At 49.0% G+C, this 20,249-nt stretch overlaps 1 protein-coding gene across 6 annotated transcripts in view; it reads left to right on the top strand.

Annotated features, from left to right (window-relative positions):
- PMF1 (polyamine modulated factor 1) overlaps window positions 1-20,249 on the top strand; it is a 32,061-nt gene that overhangs the window by 7,198 nt on the left and 4,614 nt on the right. For 2 of the 6 annotated variants that reach the window (XM_065544680.1, XM_065544684.2), the window contains exons 2-6: window positions 6,052-6,164; window positions 8,977-9,103; window positions 12,424-12,529; window positions 14,352-14,452; window positions 17,007-17,202. In XM_065544680.1, coding sequence (XP_065400752.1) covers window positions 6,052-6,164; window positions 8,977-9,103; window positions 12,424-12,529; window positions 14,352-14,452; window positions 17,007-17,202 — 643 coding nt within the window. The remainder of the gene's footprint in view (window positions 1-6,051; window positions 6,165-8,976; window positions 9,104-12,423; window positions 12,530-14,351; window positions 14,453-17,006; window positions 17,203-20,249) is intronic. The other 4 variants (XM_074040981.1, XM_065544688.2, XM_045361592.3 and 1 more) reach the window with 3 other exon arrangements.

Raw genomic sequence — 20,249 nt, 5'->3', positions numbered from 1 at the left:
CAGACGGAGTTTCACTCTTGTTGCTCAGACTGGAGTGCAGTGGCGTGATCTCGGCTCACGGCAACCTCCATCTCCTGGGTTCAAACGATTCTCCTCAGCCTCCTGAGTAGCTGGGATTATAGGTGCCCACCACCACGCCCAGCTAATTTTTGTATTTTTAGTAGAGATGGGGTTTCACCGTGTTAGCCAGGCTGATCTTGAACTCCTAACGTCAGGTGATCCACCTGCCTTAGCCTCCCAAAGTGCTGGGATTACAGGCGTGAGCCACCGCGCCCAGCTGGATATGTATTTTTAAAATATTAACATACTTGCTTTCCTTGTAGCCTTTGACATTGTCAACCACTCCTCTGTTCTTCAGATTTCTCCCTTGGCTTCTGACATCATTCTCTGCCCCTTTATCTGACTAGCTGCTCCTTCCCAGGCTCCTCTTCTCCTGTCCTTTAAACATGTGAACGTTGCCCTCTCCTTACTTTCACCCGCCTCTCCCATCTGATGTCTCGCTGCTACTGAAAGCCTTTGGTGACTGTCCATTGCTCCTCACCAGGGCTTCCCGGCCCTGCCTACCTCTTGTGCCCCGCTGCACTCATACTCAGCCATACTGACCTCCTCATTGCCTGGAACTTCAAGTGCTTTCCTGCCTTGGCATCTGTACTTGCTGTTTGCTCTGCCAAGAATGGTCTTCGTCCATCTCTTCCCTGACCCTCTGTAAGGCCACCTTGCTCCCCTGGTTATTTGTCATGATAGACACCAGTTATTTATTCCTTCATGGCACATATTGCAGTCTGCTGTTCTGTTGTCTGCTTGTTTACTTATTTGCGGTCAGTCTCCCCTACATAAAACCTAAAGTCCTTGAGGGCAGAATCTCGTCTGTCTTGTTCATCATTCTCTATTCTTTACTCATCACGGTGCCTGGCATACAGGAGACATTCAGTACATAGTTTTAGATAAATGGAGAATCCGAAGCAATATCTCCCCTGAGTTTCAGACCTCTATCTCCAATAGTCTACTACTACAAATCTTCACTTGGTGTCCCACAGAATCATCACCTCAGCATGGGAACAGGATTTCTTTTCCACCTCTTCCCTTCCTGTGATCCCTGATTTGGTTGAAGGAATCACCACTATCCATTCTCTAGGCTAAAGATTTGAGAGTCCTCGTTGGCACGTCCATCACTTTCACTTCCATTCAGCTGCCCACCCCTGTTGGCTCCAGCCTCTCTAGCCTCCGACTCCTCCTTTCCATCCTTGCTGACACTTTCTGAATTCAGGCCGTGACTGTCTCTCACTGGGCTCTTGCACCTGCCTCCAAACTGGCCCTCCAGCTTCAGTCTTGTGCCCTCCCTCCAGTCTACAGCTCAGATTTGATCCCCTTCTCCTGCTTAAAATGTTTATTTGGTCAGGGTTGCTTCCAGAATTAATGCAGCTCCTTAGCACGGCGTGCAAGGCCATTCCTTCCCATCTCACCAGCCCCAAGTCAGGGCCCTGAGGGTACAGCGCATGCACACCTGAGTGCCAGTGCAGACACACACATGGGCACGGAAGCTCTTCTGCACTGAGTACTGCCCCCTGCCTTCACCCCTGTCATCTTGTCTTCCCACTGCTGCTTCTCCTCACTAGAACATCCTTCTCCTCATCTGATTAAATAGGAGCTTACTCTCAGCTAGTTTCCACAGAGAAAGGGCTCAGTAAGTGTCATATATGAATACAGATTTTTTTTTTTTTTTTTTTTTGAGATGAGTTTTGCTCTCGTTGCCCAGACTGGAATGCAATGACGTGATCTCGGCTCACCACAACCTCCACCTCCCAGGTTCAAGTGATTATCATGCCTCAGCCTCCCGAGTAGCCAGGATTACAGGCATGCACCACCACACCCGGCTAATTTTGTATTTTCAGTAGAGATGGGGTTTCTCCATGTTGGTCAGGCTGGTCTCAAACTCTTGACCTCAGGTGATCCGCCCGCCACAGCCTCCCAAAGTTCTGGGACTACAGGCGTGAGCCACTGCTCCCAGCCAAATACAGACTTTTAAGATGTATGCAAATACTTGACTTTTCTCCAGTCCCAAGCCATTAAGTTAAAAGCCTTTAAAGTCCTCAGTCCCAAGAATGAAGTACTTACACCTGGGACAGGAGTCTGAACATGGTTAATGTGAGTTTATTCACGTGTTCGTTATCCTTTTGGATTTTCCCCACAATTCAGCATATTTTCCACATAAATGTCAGTTTGAGTGAGAAGGTGCATTATATGATGCACCTGAAAAGACTGAAAGATGATCGGCCACGATGGGCTTCAGATCCCGTGGATTCACACCCTGCTGTCTTCCTTTAAGCTATCTTTCTTTCATTATCTTGGCCGAGGGAGAGACTCCCCAGTATGTTCTCTCTCGGGCTTCAGAGCAGAGAAACATGGCCCTGTTGGAGCCTACCCTTTGTAACCTCTGCCTAGGTCTCTGGAAATGAAGGGTTCTTTTCTGTCCCCATGGCCTCCTGAGCCATCTGAAAACTCTTCTCTTGAGCTAAAGCAAGCAGATGGGGTGCTCCTTTTTGTGTTTTGTTACAAACCACGACCCACCAAGAGAGGCAGTTGGTTAGAGGCATCGTTAGTGGGGCTCAGATTGAGGACCAGTTAGTACTATTCAGAGAGAAGCTGGGTCTGCTATAGGTGCTTCCAGCACCCTGGCAGCTGTGCCGCATGTGTTGGTTTGTGGGGGCTAAGGGAGCAAGAGGTGTTTGACAGTTGTTTTGTTTTGTTTGAGATGGAGTCTCGCTGTGTCACCCAGGCTGGAGTGCAGTGGCACGCTCTTGGCTCACTGCAACCTCCGTCTCCCGGGTTCAAGCGATTCTCCTGGCTCAGCCTCCAGAGTAGCTAGGACTACAGGCGCACACCGCCACGCCCAGCTAATTTTTGTATTTTTATTAGAGATGGGGTTTCACCATATTGGCCAGGTTGGTCTCTAACTCCTGACCTTGTGATCCGCCTGCCTCGCCCTCCCAAAGTTCTGGGATTACAGGCGTGAGCTGCTGCACCTGGCCTTTTTTTTTTTTTTTTTTTTTGAGACGGAGTCCCACTCTGTCACCCAGGCTGGAGTGCAGTGGTGCAATCTCTGCTCACTGCAACCTCCGTCTCCTGGGTTCAAGTGATTCTCCTGCTTCAGCCTCCTGATTAGCTGGGATTACAGGCACCCGCCACCATGCCTGGCTAATTTTGGTATTTTTAGTAGAGACGGGGTTTCACCACGTTAGCCAGGCTGGTCTCAAACTCCTGACCTCAGGTGATCCGCCCGCCTCAGCCTCCCAAAGTGCTGGGATTACAGGCGTGAGCCACCATGTCTGGCGACAGTTCTTGAGTTCTTAGATGCCATACTTAGAGATGTCCTTGTGGTCCAGTCTTCTGACCTGGGATATGCCGCACAGGGTAAGATGTATAAAGTGACTTAAAGTCTACGTCTGGCAGTGACCAAGAAAAGAAAGCGAATTGCATTTGTAATGAACTCAGAGTTTTAAACTAGTGCCAAAGACTGTTGGTGTTTATAGGAAATAGTTTGTCACAGGAAAAAGAGTGGTTTAATATATATACTGTTCTGACTATAAATGCCCTGGAAATATCTCACCCTCTTTGAATGTGCCGGTGATGCCTGTTACTGGTGGTGATTTGTTTCTGAAGGGTGGACATGAGTCATCAAACTGTGGTGTGTGGCTCCAGGCCTGGCATGCTCATACTTTCCCTCCGTATATTTCCAGACCATCCACCTCTTTCTGTCCCCACTGTTTCTGTCTTGCTCCGGGCTGCCGTTGTCTCAGCTGTGCTTCCTGAATCCACCCTCACACAGCAGCTGAGTGCACATCCTAAGGTGTAGATCTGTTCATATCACATCTCTACTTCAGTCCCTTTTCTAGCTCCTCCGGTCGTGATACATCCACACTCCAGACTCTTTGTCTGGCCCTGCGTGGAAGCCAACATGGCCATATGGCCTGGATTGAGTCCTAACTGGCTCCATCATATGCTGGTTGTGTGACCCTGGGCAAGCTTCTCTCTGCCTCAACTTCCTCATCTGAAAAATGAGGGTGATGATAATAGAATCCCCCCTCATAGGGTCATTCATAGTAAGGATTCAATGAGTTATGTAGAGTGCATAGAACAGGGCCTGGCACTAATAAGTTCTCAGTTTCCTGTTATTACCGCATCTTCACACACATGCACATAGGTGCTCATGCACACACACACACACACACACACACACCCCGCCCTTCAGCTACACTCCCTGAGCTTACTCCATGCTGCTCTTCTCCTGTCCCGTGGCCAGCTCCTGCTTCTCTCTCTGACATTGCTTCCTCTAGGGAGCCTTTCCCGAGCCCCTGCTAAGACCCCATGCTCTTTCATACTCATTTTCCTGAAGGCTGATCAGCAGTCCCTTTGACAGCAGGAATTGTACTGTCTCGTCTTTGGGTTTGTACCACGAAGCTTGGCCTGGTACCTGGTCGGTGCTCAGTAAGTGTCTATTAAATGAATACAATTATCCTGCTGGTATTTTTTATTTTCATGCTAATATTTATCAAACCACAAAGTTTTTTCCATCTTTCTCAGGAAAAGTATCCCAATTTCAGGTTTTTGAAGTTTTCCAGCAGTTTTCAAAGGAAGAAGCTAAACAATGAAAGGTTAAGTTAGTCCAAGAGACCAAATAACCTAAAAATATAATTAGGGTTGATTTTAAGTATTTTTAATTGACACATTGTAATTGTACATATTTATAGGGTACATATCTATGTTATATAATGATCCAATCAGGGTAATTAGCATGTAATCTCATGGATTTATCATTTCTTGTGGTGAGAACCTTCAAAAGCCTCTCTTCTAGCTATTTGGTAATATGCAATATTTTACTGTTAACCGTAGTCACTCTACTGTACAACACCAGAACCTATTCCTCCTATCTAATTGTAACTTTGTATCTGTCAGAAGACTAATTTTTAAAGGATAACCTTTTAATACAACCATTCATCTTGAATCACTGGCCTGGAGACTTTCCTCTTATTTTCATTAAGAAACATTTATCCCTTTCTTCTTTCCTCCTCTCCCTTTCTCAGTCCTGGGGCTTCCCAGTGTACACAGGACCAGAAAGTGGAGAGAGAAAAAGACTGAATGGAGAATTTTTTTTTTTCCCTTTTTGAGTGAAAGTCTCACTCTGTTGCCCAGGCTGGAGTGCAGTGGTGCGATCTTGGCTCCCTGCAACCTCCGCCTCCTAGGTTAAAGTGATTCTCCTGCCTCAGCCTCCCGAGTAGCTGGGATTACAGGCGCCTGCCACCGCGCCCTGCTAATTTTTGTATATTTAGTAGGGATGGGGTTTTGCCATGTTGGCCAGGCTGGTCTCGATCTCCTGACCTCAGGTGATCTGCCCACCTCAGCCTCCCAAAGTACTGAGATTACAGGCATGAGCCACCACGCCCAGATGAGAAACATTTCTTAATGAAATGGACAGCTGTATAGTGAATAGGGGATGAAGAGCAAGAATTCCTGTCACTCCAGTCCTCAGTTTTTTTTTTTTTTTTTTTTTTTTGAGACGGAGTCTCACTCTGTCGCCCAGGCTAGAGTGCAGTGGCGTGATCTTGGCTCACTGCAAGCTCTGCCTCCCGGGTTCACGCCATTCTCCTGCCTCAGCCTCCTGAGTAGCTGGGACTACAGGCGCCTGCCACCGTGCCCAGCTAATTTTTTGTATTTTTAGTAGAGACGGGGTTTCACCGTGGTCTCGATCTCCTGACCTTGTGATCCGCCCGCCTCGGCCTCCCAAAGTGCTGGGATTACAGGCGTGAGCCACCGTGCCCGGCCTTTTAATTTTTTAAATTTCAATAGTTTTTTGGGGAACAAGTGGTGGTTGGTTACATTGGATAAGTTCTTTAGTGGTGATTTCTGAGATTTTGATGCACCCATCACCCGAGCAGTGTACACTGTACCCAATGTGTAGTCTTTTATCCCTCACCCCCACCCCCCACTGAGTCTGCAAAGTCCATTGTACCATTCTGCCTTTGCGTCCCCAGCTTCTATTTGTTTTGTTCTCAGCCTTCCCCACTCTCCACTCCTTCATTGGGACGGAAGTGCTGGTCCCCACCTGCCCTCTGGTGGACAACCTGTGAAACAGGCCTTCCGTTGGGCGGTTACCACAGGGAAAGAAGGCAAGTCCTGGCTCCTTTTTTGGCTCTCTTAGCACTGTGTACACTGTGATATTGTGTTACCCTCTTTTGTCTTTCCATGCTGTCCTGCACAATTTATCTGCGTATGTAAACCAACAGATTGACAAATGACCAGAGCCTGATTCTGTGCTTATTTTGAAGTCAAATGTATTTAAATATTTTTTAAATAAATATTTTAAATATTTATTTGTTATTTTTTTGAGGTGAGGTCTCACTCTGTCGCCCAGGCTGGAGTGCAGCAGCATAATCTCTGCTCACTGCAATCTCTACCTCCCGAGTTCAAGCGATTCTTCTGCCTCAGCCTCCCAAGTAGCTGAGATTACAGGCATGTACCACCACACCTGGTTAATTTTTGTATTTTTAGTAGGGATGGGGTTTCACCATGTTGGCCAGGCTGGTCTGGAGCTCCTGACCTCAAGTGATCCCCCCCAACTTCGGCCTCCCAAAGCACTGGGATCACAGGCATGAGCCACTGTGCCCAGCTAATTTTTTTATTTTTATTTAAAAATTTTTTTTGTGGAGACAGGGTCTCATTACGTTGCCCAGGCTGATGTCGAACTCCTCGGCTCAAGTGATCCTCCTGCCTTGGCCTCCCGAGAAAAAAATAACAGGTTAAAATCAGTTAATATCGTCATCTCAGTTTTGAAACTCAGTAAATGTGGTTTTTAAAAGTTACTTTCATTTCTGATAAATTTAGCCTTTTTGGGGCCACAATTTGGCCTTTTCTGTCTGGTGGGGACAAATCCTGACAGCTGGTTCGTACCCCTGCTGGGTTGGTTTCTGCACAAGCAATTGCACACAAGCCTCATTCACTAGCACCTGCCTTCCACCGGGGAGGAGACTTCCCATCTCTGGGAAGCCAAGTTACTGACTTCGGTACTTCTGAAGGGCAGTGAGGACTGTTATTGTGAGATTAGTGAGAATAGTTGTAGCTAACATGAAGCATTTCAATGTGCTGGGCACCATACTGAGGACTTTGTATATTTTACCTCACTTAATCTGCACAGTAATTTTGTGAGACCTAGATAGTTATTATCCCCATTTGACAGAGGAGGAAATGAGGCTTATAGAGGTAAAGAAGTTGTCCGAGGTCACTAGCTGGTGAGTGGTAGGGATAGGATTTGAACCCAGGGAAAATGACAGGCAATCTGTCCAGAGAGCCGATAAAGTTACCCAGTATGCACTGGGTACTAGGCGCGACCTCTTATGTACTCTTGGATGCCAGGGCCAAGAGACCGTCCCATCATGGGGTGAAGAGGAGCCTTGACACAGAGGTTGCAAAGGAGGCTCCTGAAGGAGGACTCCTCTTCCCAAGCTTTTCAGGTCCTGGGATCCTGGGGTCCAGGGTAGGCAGCCCAGGCCTTACCTTAGCCCCAGTCACCCAGTGTAGAGTGTCTTACATGCTGCTGTGCATCTAACATGGTTGTGGGCACCCTGGAGATCCCAGCAGCATTGCAGAAGGCATCCCTGTCCACAAGGATATTATAATTTGCGTAAGAAGATAAAATTTGACACTTGGGGCAAATAGTCAAGAATTAAAAAAATTTTTTTGGCCAGGCTCAATGGCTTACGCCTGTAATCCCAGCACTTTGGGAAGCCAAGGTGGGTGGATCACCTGAGATTGGGAGTTCAAGACCAGCCTGGCCAACATGGTGAAACCCTGTCTTTACTAAAAATACAAAAATTAGCTGGGTGTGGTGGTAGGCACCTGTAATCCCAGCTACTTGGGAAGCTGAGCCACGAGAATTGCTTGAACCTGGGAGGCGGAGGTTGCAGTGAGCTGAGATTTAAAACTTCTTTTAAATTTATTTTATTTTATATTTTATTTTATTTTAATTTTATTTTGAGACCATCTTGCTCTGTCGCCCAGGCTGTAGTGCAGTGGCATGATTTCGGCTCAGTCTCCTGAGTAGCTGGGATTACAGGTGCCTACTACCATGCCTGGCTCATTTTTTTGTATTTTTAGTAGAGATGGGGTTTCTCTATGTTGGTTAGCTGGTCTCGAACTCCCGACCTCAGGTGATCCCCCTGCCTCAGCCTCCCAAAGTGCTGGAATAACAGGCATGAGCCACTGCGCCCGGCCTTAAATTTTTTTTTATTGAGACAGGGTCTTGCTATGTTGCCCAGGCTGGTCTCCAACTCCTGGACTCAAGTGATCCTCCTGCCTCAGCCTCACAAAATGCTGGGATTACAGGCATGAGCCACTGCACCTGACCTTTTTTTTTTTTTTTTTTTCCTGAAACGGAGTTTCGCTCTTGTTGCCCAGACTAGGGTGCAATGGCATGGTCTCAGCTCACTGCAACCTCTGCCTCCCGGGTTCAAGTGATTCTCCTGTCTCAGCCTCCTAAGTAGCTGGGATTACAGACATGCACTACCACGCCCAGCTAATTTTGTATTTTTAGTAAAGATAGGGTTTCATCATGTTGGTCAGGCTGGTCTCGAACTCCTGACCTCAGGTGATCTGCTCACCTCCGCCTCCCAAAATGCTGGAATTACAGGCGTGAGCCACCGCACCCAGCAAATTTTTTTTTTTTTTTTAATGTGTCACTTTCCTGCTTCTCCCTGAGTATATTTTTCAGAAAATCCACAAGGGCATTCAAAACATTCCGAATTCTGCATTGGCTCTCAAGAAAAACACCTTCTGCCTGTACTCACTGACATTGGCACCAATCTGGCTGCCTTTCTCCTTGGTTAAGCCACATTGTCCTGTTAGCGTATATTTCATCTTGCATCTGTGTATGAGTGTGTGTGTTTCTGTGGTCCTTCACTTTCACTGAATTATCATACCATAAAGGAGAACTCAGAACAAGTCACAGGCAGCACTGGTGGTCAGTTTGCTTCACCCCTGCCCTGGGCCCTATCCGCTGTCAGCTGCCTGAGCTGAAGAGAGATGCGTCCAGCTCAGACCCTCCGCCTGCTAAGTAAGTTGGGTGGAGGAACAGGATCTCCCATGTCTAAGCCAAACCTGTTTTAAGCCACAATTACCCGGTTTCAATTCCAGCCCTGCTTGGTCAGGCATCGTGTGTTCCTCCGCGTTCCTTCTGGTAGCCACAGACTGCGTGGCTAGTCAGGCCAGCTGCAAGACAAGATGTCTGGGAGTCTGCTGAGGGTTGAAGGAATGCCTATCATCTATTCTGTGTACAGTATTGTTTTTGTTTTTGTTTTGTTTTTTGAGACGGAGTCTTGCTCTGTCGCCCAGGCTAGAGTGCAGTGGCACAATCTCGGCTCACTGCAACCTCCGCCTCCCAGGTTCAAGTGATTCTCCTGCCTCAGCCTCCCGAGTAGCTGGGATTACAGGCATGTGCCACCACGCCCAGCTAATTTTTTGTATTTTTAGTAGAGATGAAGTTTCACCGTGTTAGCCAGGATGGTCTCCCTCTCCTGACCTCATGATTCGCCCACCTTGGCCTCCGAAAGTGCTAGGATTACAGGCGTGAGCCACTGTGCCCGGCCTATAGTATTGTTTTTTAGGTACCTAAGCTTAGCTTCCAAAGTGTACTCACATGGAATGTGTACCACTGAAAAGGTGAGAGACTGCCACTGTAACCCAGAAGTGTACTGATAGTTGCTTACAACCAGCTCTCTGAAAAGAGAGCCCCTGTTTGCAGTGTTTGCCAGTTTCCAAGGTGTAGATACTCCTAAGCTACCAACATGGCATCACTATACAGAGTTGAGAAGAGCTGGGCAGCAGCATACCTTGATCCAGTATTTCCACGGACAGAAGCAATATATACGAATTACCTCAAGAGCAGAGTAAAAGGTGGTAGAATGATTAGGAAGTGGTATGTTTGGAGTCTTTAGGACCTTTGTTTTGTTTTGTTTTTTGTTTTTTGAGACGGAGTGTCGCTCTTGTTGCCCAGGCTGCAGTGCAATGGCGTGATCTCGGCTCACCGCAACCTCTACCTCCTGGGTTCAAGCAATTCTCCTGCCTGAGCCTCCCGAGTAGCTGGGATTACAGGCGTGCATCACCACACCTGGCTAATTTTTTGTATTTTTTAGTAGAGACGGGGTTTCTCCATGTTGGTCAGGCTGGTCTCAAACTCCCAACCTCAGGCGATCCGCCGGTCTCTGCCTCCCAAAGTGCTGGGATTACAGGCGTGAGCCACTGCGCCTAGGACCTTTGTTTTTAAAGTTAATTTATTGTTAGTTAATGTAATTTAATTCTTAATAATGGCTGTGTTTGACACTTGGCCCAGAGTTCCTGAAAATTTGGCAGTTCTCTTTTGCAGGCCACTGTGAGCTGGCTCCAGTACAGCACTGCTTGTAGTCTTCACCTGTTTCCAAAAACATTGTTTGGGGGCGGGTTTGGTGAGGAGGCTTAAAGAGCTATGAGAAAGGGAGGACCCAGCAGTGACTCCCTGGCTGGGGGTGGGGCTTTGCATTGGGCATCAGGGCCCTAATGCCCTGTTTACCCAGTGACCCGCCAGCCTGATCCTCACAGCCGAGGAGCATCCTGACCTATAGAGACAGCATCAGTGTGAGCTTTTGTGTATTTGAAGATCTTCCTTGGCTCAGGTGCTTTCTGCAAGTCACTCGAACACTGCTTCATCCGACCACACCCGCTCCCAATTTAAAGAAGGTCCTTATAATACACTGTTAGCCCTATAACTCTGGCCTTTTTCTTTTAAAACATTCTCCACAAGAGATGATTATCACTTGCATGTGAGTTTCCGCATTTCTGCCATCTCTCCTTCTCTACTGGAAGCTCTGGGAGGGCCGTGTCAGTCTTATCCACCCCGATACCCAGTTCCTGGTGGGCGATCAGCATATAGCAGACACTCAGTGAATATTTGTTGAAGGGGAAGGGCCTGAGAGAGTGGACAGAGAGACACAGGCAAGGGAGAGGGAGGAAACAAGGGGGAGGGAGAAAAACAGCCAAAAGAGTTCATTTAACTTGAGTTTCTCTGTCCAAGAGGAATAAGCCATTGGGAATATACTGGATACCGTTTGATACTTCCAGCTGCAAAGGATTGAGCAGTGAGGAGCTCTCAGCTGCTAGTGGCAGAGACCTGATTTAAAATCAGGCTTGGCTGGGCATGATGGCTCACCCCTAGACTCCCAGCACTTTTCGGGGCTGAGACAGGAGGATTACTTGAGCCCAGCAGTTTTTTGAGACCAGTCTGGGCAACACAGTGAGACCCCAACTCTACAAAAATATAAAAATAAAAGAATTAGCTGGTCATGATGGTGACACCTGTAGTCCTTGCTGAGGCAAGAGGATCCCTTGAGCCCAGGAGTTGGAGTTGGAGGTTGCAGTGAGCTCGGATTATGTCACTGCACTCCAGCCTGGGTGATGGAATGAGATCCTGTCTCAAAAAGAAAAGTAGAAAATCAGGCTTCAGGCTGGGCACTGGCTCACACTTGTAATCTTAGGACTTTGGGAGGCTGAGGCGGGTGGATCACCTGAGGTCAGGAGTTCGAGACCAGCCTGGCCAACATGGCAAAACCCTGTCTGTACTCAAAATACAAAAATTAGCCAGGCGTGGTGGCGGGCACCTGTAATCCCAGCTACTTGGGAGGCTGAGGCTGGAGAATCGCTTGAACCCAGGAGGCGGAATTTGCAATGAGCCAAGATCACGCCACTGCACTCCAGCCTGGGCGACAGAGCGAGACTGCTCCAAGAAAAACAAAGGAAAGAAAATCAGGCTTCAACAATAAGAGAAATACATTACCTCGTGTAACAAGAAGCCCCAAAGTAGAGTGGCTGCAGGTTGGTGTAAACTCTGCCCTCAGGCCAGGGCCCCTATGGTTGCCAAAGAGCATCACCTGGATATAGTAATGTCCTTCAGAGAGAGCATCAGATGCTTTCTATGTGGCTCTTTTTAGGAGTAAGCCAGTCTTTCTCAGACGTCACATGCCCTGTCCTAATCCAAGTCCTTCAGGGCACTGGAATGACCAGAGGCTCTCAAAGTGTGGCTCCCCAGACCAGCACTATCAGCCTCACCTGAGAGCTTGTTAGAAACTGTGGAAGGAGTGGGGAGTAATCTTTAAGGGATAAACACTTAAACTCACCTGGGGCTCTCCTAAGAGGGAGTGGGGATGCTGATGGGGCATTGATGGGGTTGAACTCGTGCTTCAATGGCTCGTGCTTAGATAAGAGATTTGCATCCACTGCCTTTAACCAGGGCCATGAAGTGGACAGAGCTCAGAGTCCTGTAATGTGAAGCAGAGGTGCCCAGGCAGGCTGATGGCCGGCTACGTGCTTGGCCCTCCCCACCTTTGCTTCTCTCCTTCCCGCCAGCTACCAGAGATTCACTGACTGCTATAAGCGCTTCTACCAGTTGCAGCCTGACATCACACAGCGAATCTATGACAAGTTTATAGCTCAGTTGCAGACTTCTATCCGGGTGAGTGGCAGGAAGCCCGGCAGGTGCTGTTGACTTGGGTTCTATCTCCAGATTGTCAGTCTGCTGAGGGCAGCGGCCCCACCCTCTACCCCTCTGTCTCCTCAGCCCCCTAGAGCTGTCCTGGGTGCCCGGCAGGCTGCAGCATCCATCATCTCTCCCTTCCAAATGATGCGGGTATCTTAGATGCAGCCTTTGCTCACTGTCCTGTAATGTAATTACATGTTTTATGTTGCCTGCCCTCTAGACCATGCAAACTCAGCAAGGGCTGATGGGGTCTTTTTTTTTTTTAAGTCAAGATCTTGCTCTGTCACCCAGGCTTGAGTATAGTGGCATAATCACAGCTCCCTGCAGCCTCAAACTCTGGGCTCAAGCAATCATCCCACCTTGGCTTCCCAAAGTGCTGGGATTACATGAACTACCAGCCTACAGACTCTTTTTAAATATTTCCCACTTCAGGCCGGTATAGTGGCCCAAAATTTTAATTTTTTTCTTTCTTTTTGAGACAGGGTCTAGCTCTGTCACTCAGGCTGGAGTGCAGTGACGTGATCTCGGCTCACTGCAGCCTCTGCCTCCCAGGCTCAAACAATCCTCCTACTTCAGATTGAGTCACTGGGACTGCAGATGTGCACCACCACACCTAGCTAAAAAGATTTTTTAAATAAAAATAAATAAAACACTTTTCCCACTTTATATTTTATTTCCTTAATTTTTTTTTTGTTTTTTTGTTTTTTGTTTTTTGTTTTTTTGAGACGAAGTCTCGCTATGCCGCCCAGGCTGGAGTGCAGTGGCCGGATCTCAGCTCACTGCAAGCTCCGCCTCCCGGGTTTACGCCATTCTCCTGCCTCAGCCTCCCGAGTAGCTGGGACTACAGGCGCCTGCCACCTCGCCCGGCTAGTTTTTTGTATTTTTTAGTAGAGACGGGGTTTCACCGTGTTAGCCAGGATGGTCTTGATCTCCTGACCTCATGATCCGCCCGTCTCGGCCTCCCAAAGTGCTGGGATTACAGGCTTGAGCCACCACGCCCGGCTCCTTAATTATTTTTGTTTGTTTTTTTTGAGGCAGAGTCTCACTCTGTTGCCCAGGCTATAGTGCAGTGGCGTGATCTCAACTCACTACAACTTCCGCCTCCCGGGTTCAGGTGATTCTTGTGCCTTAGCCTCCCGAGTAGCTGGGATGACAGGCGAGTGCCACCATGCCCAGCTAATTTTTTTTTTTTTTTTTTTTTTTTTTTTTTTGAGACGGAGTCTCGCTCTGTAGCCCGGGCTAGAGTGCAGTGGCCGGATCTCAGCTCACTGCAAGCTCCGCCTCCCAGGTTTACGCCATTCTCCTGCCTCAGTCTCCCGAGTAGCTGGGACTACAGGCGCCCGCCACCTCGCCCGGCTAGTTTTTTTGTATTTTTTAGTAGAGACGGGGTTTCACGGTGTTCGCCAGGATGGTCTCGATCTCCTGACCTCGTGATCCACCCGTCTCGGCCTCCCAAAGTGCTGGGATTACAGGCTTGAGCCACCGCGCCCGGCCTTTTTTTTTTTTTTTTGTAGAGACAGGGTTTCACCATGTTAGCCAGGCTGGTCTTGAACTCCTGGCCTCAAGTGATCCACCCACCTTGGCCCTCCCAAAGTGCTGGGATTACAGGCGTGAGCCACGGCGCACAGCCTATTTTCTTAATTTCAAGCCACATGTAGAAAAGTTGGAATGTTAGGGAAAGCATAAAGACCTAGAACAGAAATTAGCCAAAATCTTACCAAGTGCTGTTAGCAATTTAGCATATTTTTGCCATGAGCTCGTCTCGTGTCATTACAGCTCTTTCCTCCTTTCTCTTCAGGAGGAAATCTCTGACATCAAAGAGGAGGGGAACCTGGAAGCCGTCTTGAATGCCTTGGATAAAATTGTGGAAGAAGGCAAAGACCGCAAAGAGCCGGCCTGGTAAGAGTGGGGAGGGGAGGTGAGAAGGCACAGGAAAGAGGCAGCAATTAAGCTTTTTGTTTTTTATTTCTAGAGTCAGGGTCTCACTATGTTGGCCAGGCTGGTCACAAACTCCTGGCCTTAAGCTGTCCTCCCGCCTTGACCTTCCGAAGTGCTGGGATTACAAGCTTGAGCTACAACACCTGGCCAATTCAGCTTCTTGAAGGAGACTTTAAAACTGACCCAAGCAGGGAGTGGTGACTCATGCCTGTAATCCCAGTTATTCAGGGGGCTGAGGTGGGAGGATCACTTGAGACCAGGAGTTCAAGAGTTCAGAAACAGCCTGGGCAATATAGTGAGACCCTGTCTCCAAAAAAGCTTTTAAAAGGCTGACCCCATGTCCACCATATCCATGAGATTCTGGGCTTGTTGCCTCTGAGAGAGAACCTTTTGACAGGGACAAGTAGAGCAGACAGACACCAAACAGTAACCGAAAGCTGTTGTATCGCACAGTTGCCTTCAGGGGAGGAGAGCCCCAGGTAAGCCATGTTGTTCAGGGGATTAGGGAGGGAAGTAGTCTGAGGCCAGACCGAAGAAGCCTTCCTGAGAGAGCTCATTTTAGGGCCTGTTGGGCCTGTGGGAGAAAGGGAGGGTGGGGGAGTAGGAGGCAGAATTGTGAGGTTTGGAATCACCATGTACATCTTACAGGTGTAGATGAGGCTGGTGGGGCAACTGGTTTTTATACATTTGTTCATTCAACAGGTTAGGGAGCACCTACTATATGCTTGATACTATTTTATTTTATTTTTTTGAGACGGAGTCTTGCTGCGTCACCCAGGTTGGAGTAAAGTGGTGTGATCTTGTCTCATTGCAACCTCCGTCTCCTGAGTTCAAGCAATTCACCTGCTTCAGCCTCCTGAGTAGCTGGGATTACAGGCACTCACCACCACGCCTGGCTAATTTTTGTATTTTTAGTAGAGACGGGTTTTCACCATGTTGGCCAGGCTGATCTTGAACTCCTGATCTCAGGTGATCCTCCTGCCTCAGCCTCCCAAAGTGCTGGGATTAAAGGTGTGAACCACCACGCCCGGCTTTGATACTGTTTTAGATGCCAGAAATTTAGCAGTGAACAAGACAGACCAAATATCTGCTCTCCTGGAGCTGACGTTTCAGCAGCAGCTGGCCACCTGGTACACCAAGTGTAAGGTGGAGAAGTGGGGCCTGGGATGAGCAGTGGAGAGCAGGGGCCAACAAGACCCCAGCAGCTGAGCCCCTGCCTCCCGCAACCCTCCCTCCCTTAGAATCCTAGGCCAGAGGGAGTAGAAATCTTTTTGGTAGTTTCCAACTTTTAAAAATGCTCTATGACCTTAATACTTAAGGGAATTAAGTTTCACAACTGAAAAAGAATTTTATTTTATTTTATTTTTTTGAGATGGAGTCTCACTTTGTTGCCCAGGCCAGGCTAGAGTACAGCAGTGCCATCTCAGCTCGCTGCAACCTTAGCCTCCCAGGTCCAAGCAATTCTCCTGCCTCAGTCTCCTGAGTAGCTGGGATTACAGGCGCCCGCCACCACACCTGGCTAATTTTTGTATTTTTTGTAGAGACAGGGTTTCACCATGTTGGCCAGGCTGGTCCCAAACACCCCACCTCAGGTGACCCACCTGCCTTGGCCTCCTAAAGTGCTGAGATTACAGGCATGAGCTACCGCGCACGGCCATTGAAAAAAATTTATTTTATTTATTTTTTTTTTTGAGACGGAGTCTTGCTTGTCTCCCAGGCTGGAGTGCAGCAGCGTGATCTCGGCTCACTGAAAGCTCCACCTCGGGTTCACACCATTCTCCTGCCTCAGCCTCCCAAGTAGCTGGGACTACAGGCGCCCGCCACCTCGCTCAGCTAATTTTTTGTTTTTCTAGTAGAGACGGGCTTTCACTATGTTAGCCAGGATGGTCTCGATCTCCTGACCTCGTGATCCTTCTGCCTTGGCCTCCCAAAGTGCTGGGATTACAGGCGTGAGCCACCGCGCCCGGCCTGAAAAAGAATTTTTAAAGAACTCACAGTGCCTTCCACCCACCTCTTGTGTAATCTTGCCTCCTCAGACTTGACTTTCCTTATCTTCCCAGAGCAGCCAGCACTTATGGGGGTCTCCCACAGTCTGGGCCCTCCGTCCGGAGCCACCCCCAACCTCTCCAACTCACAGTCTGATGGACTGGAAGCACCAGCCAGGCAGTGGTCACAAGGACAGAGGCAGGGGCTGGAAAGCGACCCTGAAGGGTTCTGGATGGGGGAGTGTATGTGGAGGAGAGAAGGGGAATGTGGGGTATGGTCGGGAAGGCTAAGATAGGGGCTGAAGTGAGAAGGGGGAGAGGTGGACCCCTAAACATTGAAACCCAGGGACAGGAAGTGAGCATTCTTATGAGGAACAGGTCTTGGGAGGAGAGAGACCATGGGAGAGACCTGGGAAGCCAGCCCAACTTGGGACAAGGTGGGCATGTCACCGAGTGGGCTTGGAAACCGAACCCTCTTCCACAAGGGCCTTCCGTCTCCCTTATTCCTTGTGCCCCATGTGGCCCTCCAGGCGCCCCAGCGGGATCCCAGAGAAGGATCTGCACAGCGTCATGGCACCCTACTTCCTGCAGCAACGGGACACCCTGCGGCGCCACGTGCACAAACAGGAGGCTGAGAACCAGCAGCTGGCAGATGCCGTCCTGGCAGGGCGGAGGCAGGTGGAGGAGCTGCAGCTACAGGTCCAGGCCCGGCAGCAGGCCTGGCAGGTCAGTGTCCCAGCCTGCCTCTTCCTTTTCCATCTCTGATGGGCCCTCTGAGATCCGCAAATTGGTGGCTTCCTCCATTCCAACACAAGGGACCCCCACAGGGAGTAGGAGAGCTTGCCCCCTGGGGAACGGCCATGCATTGCCTCTCCTTGGGCGTGTGCAGGAGTCTCTGCCAGCCTCAGCAGACAGTTTTCTCCCCCAGACCCTCCACCAGGCACGGGCGTGTGTTCCCCTGATGGAGCAGGTGAGGACACAGGCCCAGAGAGGGCAGGTGACTCACCCAAGGTAACAGCACCTCCACAACAGATTTGGAGTTAAAACCTGGTGGTGGTTCTACTGCTCCATGTGACCACTGCCCAACATAGATACATACATTCTAAACCGGGTATGTGGTAGCGGGGTGGGTAGAGAACGAGAACGGAGGATGAGATAGTATTTTTAAAATTTGATACATCATATTTTACATATTTAAGAAGTACATGTGATACTTTGCTACATGCATAGAACGTGCAGTGATCAAGTCAGGGTATTTGAGGTGTTCATCACGTTGAGGATTTATCATTTCTATGTGTTGGGAGCAGTTCAAGACCTCTCTTCTAACTACTTTGGTTTTGGTTTTGTTCTGAGATGAAGGTCTTGCTATATTGCCCAGGCCAGTCTTGAACTCCTGGCCTCAAGCAGTCTTCCTGTCTCAGCCTCCTGAATAGCTGGGATTACATGTGCTCATCACCGTACAAGGCTCTTAGCAACTTTGAAATATGGAGTACGTTGTCGTTAACTATAGTTACCTTACTCTATTGTTGAACAATAGAATTTACACCTTTTGCCTAACTATAAGTTTATACCATTAAACTACCTCTCTTCATCCCCCACCCCTTCCCCCAGCCTCTGTTAACTATCATTCTTTACCTTTATGAGATCAACTTTTATCTGCATCCTCACTAGCATGTTATCTTTTTCTTTTTTTTTTTCCTGAGACGGAGTCTTGCTCTGTCGCCCAGGCTGGAGTACAGTGGCACGATCTCACCTCACTGCAACCTCTGCCTCCTGGGTTCAAGTGCTCCTCCCACCTCAGCCTCCCGAATAGCTGGGACTATAGGCGCCCGCCACCACGCCCAGCTACTTTTTGTATTTTTAGTAGAGACAGGGTTTCACCATGTTGGCCAGGATGGTCTCGAACTCTTTTTTTTTTTTTTTTTGAGACGGAGTCTCGCTCTGTCGCCCAGGCTAGAGTGCAGTGGCGCGATCTCGGCTCACTGCAAGCTCTGCCTCCCGGGTTCACACCATTCTCCTGCCTCAGCCTTCTGAGTAGCTGGGACTACAGGTGCCCGCCATCCCGCCCGGCTAATTTTTTGTATTTTTAGTAGAGACGGGGTTTCACCGTGGTCTCGATCTCCTGACCTTGTGATCTGCCCGCCTCGGCCTCCCAAAGTGCTGGGATTACAGGCATGAGCCACCACGCCCGGCCTGGTCTCGAACTCTTGACCTTGTGATCCACCCGCCTCGGCCTCCCAAAGTGCTGGGATTACAGGTGTGAGCCACCACCCCCAGCCTGTCTTTTTAATAATAGCCATTGTAGCCCAGGCGTGGCGGCTCATGCCTGTAATCCCAGCATTTTGGAAGGCCGAGGTGAGCGGATCACAAGGTCAGGAGTTCGAGACCAGCCTGGCCAACATGGTGAAACCCTGTCTCTACTAAAAATACGAAAATTAGCCGGGCATGGTGGCGGGCACCTGTAGTCCCAGCTGCTCAGGAGACTGAGGTGGGATCAATCATTTAAACCCAGGAGGCAGAGGTTGCAGTGAGCCGAGACCATGCCATTGCACTCCAGCCTGGGTGACAGAGTCAGGGTCTGTCTCAAAAAAAAAAAGGTAATAATAGCCATTCTAGGCTGGGTGCAGTGGCCTGTTATCCTAGCACGTTGGGAGGCTGAGGAGGGAGGATCATTTGAGCCCGGGAGTTCAAGACCAGCCTAGGCAACATTGGGAGACCCCATCTCAATAATAATAATAATAATAATAGCCAGGCATGTTGGTGCACACCTGCAGTCCCAGCTACTTGTGCGGCTGAGGCAGGAGGATCACCTGAGCCTGAGAGATTGAAGCTGCAGTGAGCCATGATTATGCCACTGCACTCCAGCCTGGGTGACAGAGCAAAACCCTGTCTCCAAAAAATAAAAAAATTTTTAAAAAGTAGCCATTTTAACTGGGGTAAGGTGATATCTCATTGTGTTTTGTTTTTTGGTTTTTGGTTTTTTTTGAGACGGAGTCTCGCCCTGTCTCCCAGACTGGAGTGCAGTGGTGTAGTTGTGGCTCACTGCAGCCTCTGCCTCACGGGTTCAGTGATTCTCCTATCTAAGCCTCCCGAGTAGCTGGGATTACAGGAACCTGCCACCACATCCAGCTAATTTCTGTATTTTTAGTAGAGATGGGGTCTCACCATGTTGGCCAAGCTGGTCTTGAACTTCTGACCTCAAATGATCCACCCACCTTGGCCTCCCAAAGTGCTGGGATTACAGGTGTGAGCCACCGTACCTGGCTTTTGTTTTTTGAGGCAGAGTCTCACTCTGTTGCCCAGACTGGAGTGCAGTGGCACGATCTCAGCTCACTGCAACCTCCACTTCCCAGGTTCAAGCCATTCTCATGCCTCAGCCTCCTGAGTAGCTGGGATTCCAGGCGTGAGCTGCCACATCCAGCTAAATTTTGTATTTTTAGTGGAGATGGGGTTTCACCATGTTGGCCAGGCTGGTCTCAAACTCCTGGGCTCAAGCAATTCACCCACCTCAGCCTCACAACGTGCTGGGATTACAGACGTGAGCCACCACACCCGGCCCCAAAAATGTTCTATTTTAACTTTTTTTTTTGAGACAGTCTTGCTCTATTGCCCAGGCTAGAGTGCAGTGGCATGATCTTGGTTCACTGCAAACGTCTGCCTCCCGAGTTCAAATGATTCTCCTGCCTCAGCCTCCCGAGTAGCTGGGATTACAGGTACCTGCTGTCATGGCTGGTTAATTTTTGTATTTTTAGTAGAGACAGGGTTTCACCATG

The sequence above is a fragment of the Macaca fascicularis genome, chromosome 1 (assembly GCF_037993035.2).
Source record: "Macaca fascicularis isolate 582-1 chromosome 1, T2T-MFA8v1.1".
Lineage (NCBI taxonomy): Eukaryota > Metazoa > Chordata > Mammalia > Primates > Cercopithecidae > Macaca > Macaca fascicularis.
This window is presented reverse-complemented; position numbering and strand designations above follow the sequence as displayed.